The sequence below is a fragment of the Salmo salar genome, unplaced genomic scaffold (genome assembly GCF_905237065.1).
Source record: "Salmo salar unplaced genomic scaffold, Ssal_v3.1, whole genome shotgun sequence".
In the NCBI taxonomy this organism is placed as follows: Eukaryota; Metazoa; Chordata; class Actinopteri; order Salmoniformes; family Salmonidae; genus Salmo; species Salmo salar.
The window spans coordinates 32,613-41,427 of record NW_025547313.1 but is presented as its reverse complement, the minus strand read 5'-3'; the positions used below and the strand labels follow the sequence as shown (position 1 = coordinate 41,427).

Sequence of the window (8,815 nt, the reverse complement as noted above, 5' to 3'; positions counted from 1 at the left end):
CATCAGCAGCAGAGGCTCTTACCATAGGGAGGATAGAAGTCCTTGTTATCTAGGTCTGCCACACCTGTCTGACAGGTACACAGGTAGGTTCCTCCGTACTCCAGACAGGGTCCTCCGTCAGGACACGGCCTGCTGTTACTGCATGGGGTCTGGGTCACCTCTGAGGAGGACAGGGGGTTAGAGAGATAAACATCATGTTGTGACACTATGTCAAGAGTTGCAAAGTAATTATTACATCAAGGCAACCTTCCATCAAGGCAACCTTCCATCAAGGCAACCTTCCATCAAGGCAACCTTCCATCAAGGCAAACTTCCATCAAGGCAACCTTCCATCAAGGCAACCTTCCATAAAGGCAACCTTCCATCAAGGCAACCTTCCATCAAGGCAAACTTCCATCAAGGCATCCCTTCCAGCCTACTAGTCGGGTTCTGTGTGCCATGTGCTGCTACCTCGGTGAAAGCAAGGTGTAATCCACACCATGAAATGAACAAGGAATGTGTCTTTCTGTTACCAACTACAGTAGAATATGAGACTGGATCTACAGTGTACAAGATGTTATGATACGTACCAAACTGACAGTAGATTCCGGGTGAAGCCTGAGGTGCAGTCACAGGTCCCTGGTCCACACAGACCCCTCCATTCTGGCACAGACACTCTCCTGAAGAGACAAGCAGAAGAAGAGGAAACCTTTATTATCTTATAAAAGCATAAAGTCCAAAACACAAAAAGTTAAAGCCACTGACAGAAGAGCTCACATCCTGCTGGGACTTTAGATATCGCCTGATAGGGTTGTTGATTTGATGGTGACAGCTAGTCTTACTGTGGTCTCTATTAGCCGACGCTAATGGTGACAGCTAGTCTTACTGTGGTCTCTATTAGCCGACGCTAATGGGGACAGCTAGTCTTACTGGGGTCCGACACATAAAGAAAAACAGTCACTACATAATCACAACATGTAGGTCACACGTCAGTACATAAACACAACCAGTAGGTCACACGTCAGTACATACACACAACAAGTAGGTCACACGTCAGTACATAATCACAACATGTAGGGCACACGTCAGTACATAAACACAACCAGTAGGTCACACGTCAGTACATACACACAACAAGTAGGTCACACATCAGTACATAAACACAACAAGTAGGTCACACGTCAGTACATACACACAACAAGTAGGTCACACGTCAGTACATACACACAACCAGTAGGTCACACGTCAGTACATAAAACACAACCAGTAGGTCACATGGGGGGGGGAAGCGTTGTGCCGTGAGGTGTTGCTTTATTGGTTGTTTGAAACCAGGTTTGCTGTTCACTTGTGCTGTATAAGATGGAAGGGAGTTCCATGCACTCATGGCTCTGTATAATACTGTAAGTTTCCTTGAATTTGTTCTGGACCAGGGGACTGAAATATGTCTGGTGGGGTAAGCACCTAGTCAGTGCTGTGTGTAAGTTGACTATGCAAATAATTAGGAATTTCCAACACATTAACTTTTCTTATAAAAACAGGATGTGACGCAGTCACAGTCTTTCCTCAACTCTCAGCCAAGAGAGACTGGCATGCACAGTATCAAGTAGTTCTCAAACTGGTATGAATAGTAGTATTTAGGGTAGTTCTCAAACTGGTATGAATAGTAGTATTTAGGGTAGTTCTCAAACTGGTATGAATAGTAGTATTTAGGGTAGTTCTCAAACTGGTATGAATAGTAGTATTTAGGGTCGTTCTCAAACTGGTATGAATAGTAGTATTTAGGGTAGTTCTCAAACTGGTATGAATAGTAGTATTTAGGGTTGTTCTCAAACACATGTTTTTAGGCTGCAGCATCAACAGTATCAACAGTCTCAGTCCAACATTGGAGTTAGATGGCCAACATGGGGAAGGAAAGGAGGGGGGGATACCTAGTCAGTTGTACAACTGAATGCATTCAACTGAAATGTGTCTTCCGCATTTAACCCAACCCCTCTGAATCAGAGAGGTACGGGGGGCTGCATTAATCCATGTCTACGTAATCGGCGTCCTGGGAGTAGTTGTTGTTCGGGGTTAACTGCCTTGCTCAAGGGCAGAACGGCAGATTTTTACACCTGAGTGCTCTGATTGTGCTTGTGTGTGTTTGTGTGTGTGTGTGTGTGTGTATTGTTTACTGTAAACCAAGAAAACCGTTTGACTTGAGGGCCACATCGTACAGATTCTTTTTTTGACCGATTTTGTTTGTGGGCCAGAAGAAGGGCAGTTATTTTAAAATATATATTATTATTATGGTATCGGCCCGTAATAATTTCTCACGTTTCATTCTATCAAGTGTAAGACGTTGTAGATGTGACCTGGAGTGTTTTTTAACCCCAAATGATAATTTCTCCCTTTGATGATATGGAACAAGTTTTGTGGAGTGAGTCCGAGATGGCACCATATCCCCTATATAGTTCACAACCAGCCAATGGGCCTCGGCCAAGTAGTGCACTCTATAGGGAACTGGGCCCCGCCAAGTAGTGCACTATATAGGGAACTGGGCCCCGGGCCAGTAGTGCACACTATAGGGAACTGGGTCCCGGCCAAGTAGTGCACGCTATAGGAACTGGGCCCCACGCAAGTAGTGCACTGTATAGGGAACTGGGTCTCGGCCAAGTAGTGCACTATATAGGGAACTGGGCCCCGGGCCAGTAGTGCACACTATAGGGAACTGGGTCCCGGCCAAGTAGTGCACGCTATAGGGAACTGGGCCCCACACAAGTAGTGCACTGTATAGGGAACTGGGTCTCGGCCAAGTAGTGCACTATATAGGGAACTGGGTCCCGGCCAAGTAGTGCACTATATAGGGAACTGGGCCTCGGCCAAGTAGTGCACTCTATAGGAAACTGGGTCCCGGCCAAGTAGTGCACTCTATAGGGAACTGGGTCCCGGCCAAGTAGTGCACTCTATAGGGAACTGGGTCCCGGCCAAGTAGTGCACTCTATAGGGAACTGGGTCCCGGGCCAGTAGTGCACTATATAGGGAACTGGGCCTCGGCCAAGTAGTGCACTATATAGGGAACTGGGCCTCGGACAAGTAGTGCACTCTATAGGGAACTGGGTCCCGGCCAAGTAGTGCACTATATAGGGAACTGGGCCTCGGCCAAGTAGTGCACTATATAGGGAACTGGGCCTCGGCCAAGTAGTGCACTCTATAGGGAACTGGGTCCCGGCCAAGTAGTGCACTATATAGGGAACTGGGTCCCGGCCAAGTAGTGCACTCTATAGGGAACTGGGTCCCGGCCAAGTAGTGCACTCTATAGGGAACTGGGTCCCGGGCCAGTAGTGCACTATATAGGGAACTGGGTCCCGGCCAAGTAGTGCACTATATAGGGAACTGGGCCTCGGCCAAGTAGTGCACTCTATAGGGAACTGGGTGCCATTTGGGCTGCAACCATGAACAAAATGGAGCTATGGCCCCTGGTTAATGGACTGCTAATTAGCTGGAGAGGTTTTCATTGGCTTTCTATGTTCAGTGAGTGTGGGTGTGTTTGGAAGTCCACATTCTCTTTGATCTAGGAGGTTGATTAGGCACTACCTTCTCTCTCTTGCTACATTTTCTTTCTCCTTCCTCTCCTGCTACCTTGTCTCTTTTTTTTATTTGATTTATTTTACCTTTATTTAACTAGGCAAGTCAGTTAAGAACAAATTCGTATTTTCAATGACGGCCTAGGAACATTGGGTTAACTGCCTTGTTCAGGAGCAGAACGACAGATTTTTACCTTGTCAGCTCGGGAATTTGATTTTGCAACCTTTCGGTTACTAGTCCAATGCTCTAACCACTAGGCTACGCTGCCGCCCTCTCCCTCTACCTTCTCTCTCTCCTTCCTCTCATTCTCACTCCTGCTACCTTCTCTCTCTCCTTCCTCTCCTGCTACCTTCTCTCTCTCCTTCCTCTCCTGCTACCTTCTCTCTCTCCTTCCTCTCCCGCTACCTTCTCACTCTCCTTCCACTCCTTCCTCTCCTGCTACCTTCTCTCTGTCCTTCCTCTCCCGCTACCTTCTCACTCTCCTTCCTCTCCTTCCTCACCTGCTACCTTCTCTCTCTTTCCTCTCCTTCCTCTCCTGCTACCTTCTCTCTCTCCTTCCTCTCCTGCTACTTTCTCTCTCTCTCCTTCCTCTCCTTCCTCTTCTTCTCTCTCTCCTTCCTCTCCTTTTCTCTCTCCTTCCTCTCCTCTCTCCTGCTACCTTCTCTGTCTCCTTCCTCTCCTTCCTCTCCTGCGACCTACTCTCGCTCTATGAGTATCCTGCTCTTTTTTTCCACAGGGCCTTCCAAGTGAGCCAGGCAGGAAAGTATTTGGAATATTTAGGAGAGTCTATATAAGCCTTGATAGTTATTTCAGCTCAAGGGTGAGGAGTAACGTGAATTAGCAATGCCTGACATAATATTAAAGATCTTTTGGAGGAGCAAGTGGCAGAGGCTGTGTCCCCAACAGCACCATGTTCCACACTTAGCGCATTACCTTTGACCAGAAGTAGTGCACTACGTAGGGACTAGGGTGCCATTTGGGACTCAGCCAGAGTCAGAGCTCTGCTGCCTTGCTGCAAGGCATATTATACCAGCCGTGTCTGATGAAACTACTTGAATAAATACCAAGCATCAGCTTCAGCCCATAAACACAGAGGCCCCATATCCTTTCAAGTCTAGACAAAGCAGCACTTCCCCTTATTGGTAAACTAATAAAACGGGCCATAAAGCAATCATTCCCAACATTAAGTGACTGTTGTTGCCCAGGATCCCATCGTAAACAGGGCGCGGTTCAGATAACTGTCTGTGGTGATAATTAACATCATCAATCATCACAGCAGAACAGAACAGACACTCACCTTCTCACAGACAAAGGTCCACACATTCCCTCCTATGCAGCTAGAGCAGGATAGCTAGTAGCTGCATAGCTAGCTAGTCCCTCTCTCGTCTTCACTGTAGCTGTCCAACTGTCTTCTGCACGATACCTCTACCTGTCCAACTGTCTTCAGCTAGAGCAGACTCTGGTCCACTACCTGTCTGTAGCTTCCTGTCCAACTGTCTTCAGCTAGAGCAGACTCTGGTCCACTACCTGTCTGTAGCTTCCTGTCCTACTGTCTTCAGCTAGAGTAGACTCTGGTCCACTACCTGTCTGTAGCTTCCTGTCCTACTGTCTTCAGCTAGAGTAGACTCTGGTCCACTACCTGTCTGTAGCTTCCTGTCCTACTGTCCTCAGCTAGAGCAGACTCTGGTCCACTACCTGTCTGTAGCTTCCTGTCCTACTGTCCTCAGCTAGAGTAGACTCTGGTCCACTACCTGTCTGTAGCTTCCTGTCCTACTGTCCTCAGCTAGAGTAGACTCTGGTCCACTACCTGTCTGTAGCTTCCCTGTCCTACTGTCCTCAGCTAGAGTAGACTCTAGTCCACTACCTGTCTGTAGCTTCCGTCCAACTGTCCTCAGCTAGAGTAGACTCTGGTCCACTACCTCTGTAGCTTCCTGTCCAACTCTCTTCAGCTAGAGCAGACTCTGGTCCACTAACTGTCTGTAGCTTCCTGTCCAACTCTCTTTAGCTAGAGTAGACTCTGGTCCACTACCTGTCTGTAGCTTCCTGTCCAACTGTCCTCAGCTAGAGTAGACTCTGGTCCACTACCTGTCTGTAGCTTCCTGTCCTACTGTCCTCAGCTAGAGTAGACTCTGGTCCACTACCTGTCTGTAGCTTCCTGTCCTACTGTCCTCAGCTAGAGTAGACTCTGGTCCACTACTTGTCTGTAGCTTCCTGTCCTACTGTCTTCAGCTAGAGTAGACTCTGGTCCACTACCTGTCTGTAGCTTCCTGTCCTACTGTCCTCAGCTAGAGTAGACTCTGGTCCACTACTTGTCTGTAGCTTCCTGTCCTACTGTCTTCAGCAAAAGCATACTCTGGTCCACTACCTGTGGGATAATATATAAAATATTGTAGCTTGTCCCTCCTCTCATCACACCTCTCTGTCCAGCTAGAGTTGCCTACTTACAGATGTGGATCTTAATTTGATCACTCTTTAGTTACTGAGAATTTCCTGCACAGCAGGAGGTGCAGATGAGCTTTATGATTGACATAAATTCACTGATAACCCGCACTGATACACGGTTAGTCTAATTTTGCCCAGCTAAATGTCTAACCACCGATCAAGCAACATTATTGACTAAACGTTTATTTTGCTGTGACAATACTGGTCAAATTAAGATCCAACATCTGTAGCTGAGGCTTTGGCTTCGGTATCTACCTTCACAGTTGTCACCATAGAAACCCTGGATGCAGGTACAGTTGTAGTTCCCTGGGCCGATGTATTCACAGGTCGGATGGTTCTCACAGCCCTCCCCTTTACAAGACACTGCCAGACAGAGGACAAAGATAGAAGTTTTAGGATGCGGCTGGACACAGATTTATAACAGCTAATGTGGGTTAAATGCCTACACCAGGGCTGCTAGGGGAATACAGTGTGTGATGCAACAACAAAAAACACACACACACATACGGAACAGGCAAGAACTCTACCTTGTAAGAAAACAAGTGTTTGCAGTAAAAAGGTTAAGAAAGGATTCCCTCTCATTTGAGAAATACATTGTTTTTATTATTACAGCTTTTACCTGTTTGATTTTCAGTTTGAGGAGTCAACGATGAATCCACCTGGACCACCACCAACTCTATGAAAGAAAATTCAAAAGGCTTCAGGGCTTTCTCGCGGAAAATGTTGAGTCTAATAATTATTCAGGCAAGGAGAAAATGCCTCACATACTACTACACCATGTCAATATTACACAAAGGGAGCTCTTTCTTTCTCTCTGTTTTGTGTTGTTGTTGCTCTTTAGAGCCCGGGCCTCCGCTCTCAGCCATTAGCTAACCACACCGTTGCCGAGGCTGTGAAAACAGGCGACGCCTGTAAAAACCTTTAAAACAAACCATCAGGTCACTCTGACACAGAACTCCTAGCCACGCTCATGATGCGTCCCAAATGGCACCCTATTCTCTTTGTAGTGCACTACAATGCTCTGGTTAAAAGTAGTGACCTATAAAGGGAATAGGTTGCCATTTTGTGACAGAACCTCACCCATCTCATTCTCCCAGAGTGAGGTTAGTCAGGTTTTGTTTCTTGCCTTGCTGTCTCAGTGAAAGAAAAACCCTCAAATCTATTACAGGAGCCAAACAGAGAGCGGGAAGTAGAACTCACCGGCCGCCGATGGTAACATTTTCTATCACGAACCATTGTTCCAAACACGAGGGGAAATTAAAACAGAGAGAGAGGAAGAGAAACGGTCTAGCTGACGCTAACTGGCAGGGTCAGTCATGATGCGTCCCAAATGCGACCCTATTCTCTATACCAGGGGTTCTCAAACGTTTTGGGGTCAGATACTAAATTCATCAGTGACCCCCCCCGTCATAATCACAATACAACTTGAGTGTTATAAAAATAGACTTCAAGGACTTTTTCTGTGACGTCTGCAGTGCATGGCTGGATGAACCAAGTCTCGGGCCTGGGGAAGAACATTTAAAAGGGCCGCCTCTTGGTATTGGAGAGAAAATTTTGCAGTTTTCAAGGTAATTTCCTGTAATTCTACACATTTTACCATGGGGTAGAAATAATTTTGGTTGTTGCAGCTTTAAAGGTAATTTCCTGCAAATCTACACATTTTTCCATGAGGCAGAGACATAACATAGCCATTTTAAAGCTTAAATTACAGTGCATTTATGTAAACATTTTTTTTAAATGTTTTGGGGAATGGTATTGAGTTGAATTTTTATAAATAATTGGTAGAGTACTGTGGATATATCCCTGTGAGCCTGTATTGTATTTCTATTGTATTACACAATTTAAACTTATTCCACAGATCCCTTGACCAAAAGTAGTTTAATCTGTTGTCAGTTATATTAATTTAAAACAAAACGTGCATATATAATTAGTATAATTGTTTTATCTGGCTGCCGCGGACCCCACTTTGAGAACACCTGACACTATACAGTGCATTGCTTTGACCAGGACCCATAAGACCCCATGTCTACTCCCGAGTGGTGCAGCGGTCTAAGGCACTGCATCTCAATGCAAGAGGCGTCACTACAGTCCCTGGTTCAAATCCAGGCTGCATCACATCTGGCCGTGATTGGGAGTCTCATAGAGCGGCGCACAACTGGCCCAGCGTCGTCGGGCTAGGCTGTCATTGTAAATAAGAATTTGTTCTTAACTGATTTGCCTAGTTAAATACATTTTTTTAAATAAAATGTTAAAAAGTATACTCTCTAGGTTGGCATTCACTGGCAGAATCAAAGTCAGGGTGAGTCCCAACAGGGCACCCCAAAAGGAGTGCATTATATGAGGAATATAGAGCCATTTGGGAAGGAGTCAGAGTCAGTTGAATAGTACTTCCCTTTAAAGAAGGAGAGTTTTGTCAGTAGCTCACCTGTCTCACAGTGTGTCCCGGTGAAGGCAACAGGACAGGTGCAGTTGTAGCTATTCACCTGGTCTTTACATTGTCCTCCATTCAGGCAGGGCTGGGAAACACACTCATCCATGTCTGGAATGGATCCACAAACACAACAAAAATATCAAGCCTAATTCATCAACGTGGGGATTTGAAATGGAATAGGGAAGGGAACACTGACACTACCTCCATGGTGCACAAATTGAAGAGAAAACTGAAGTCAAGACGGAGTCAAGAAAAAGTCAAGACAGAGACAAGAGGAAGTCAAGATGGAGTCAAGAGGAAGTCAAGAGGAAGTCAAGAAAAAGTCAAGAGGAAGTCAAGAGGAAGTCAAGAGGAAGTCAAGAGGAAGTCAAGATGGAGTCAAGAGGAAGTCAAGAAAAA

General features: G+C 46.0%; 1 protein-coding gene across 1 annotated transcript; it reads right to left on the bottom strand.

The window, feature by feature from the left end:
• Window positions 1–22: 22 nt before the first annotated feature.
• LOC123731773 (sushi, nidogen and EGF-like domain-containing protein 1) lies at window positions 23–8,614 on the bottom strand (the record flags this gene model as incomplete). The annotated part of the gene is made up of 5 exons (XM_045711174.1): window positions 8,411–8,614; window positions 6,605–6,661; window positions 6,241–6,348; window positions 570–659; window positions 23–160 (listed from the first exon to the last, which is right to left on the bottom strand). Coding segments are annotated over exons 1-5 (505 nt in total), but the record flags the coding sequence as incomplete, so codon positions are not given.
• Between the last annotated feature and the right edge of the window lie 201 nt (window positions 8,615–8,815).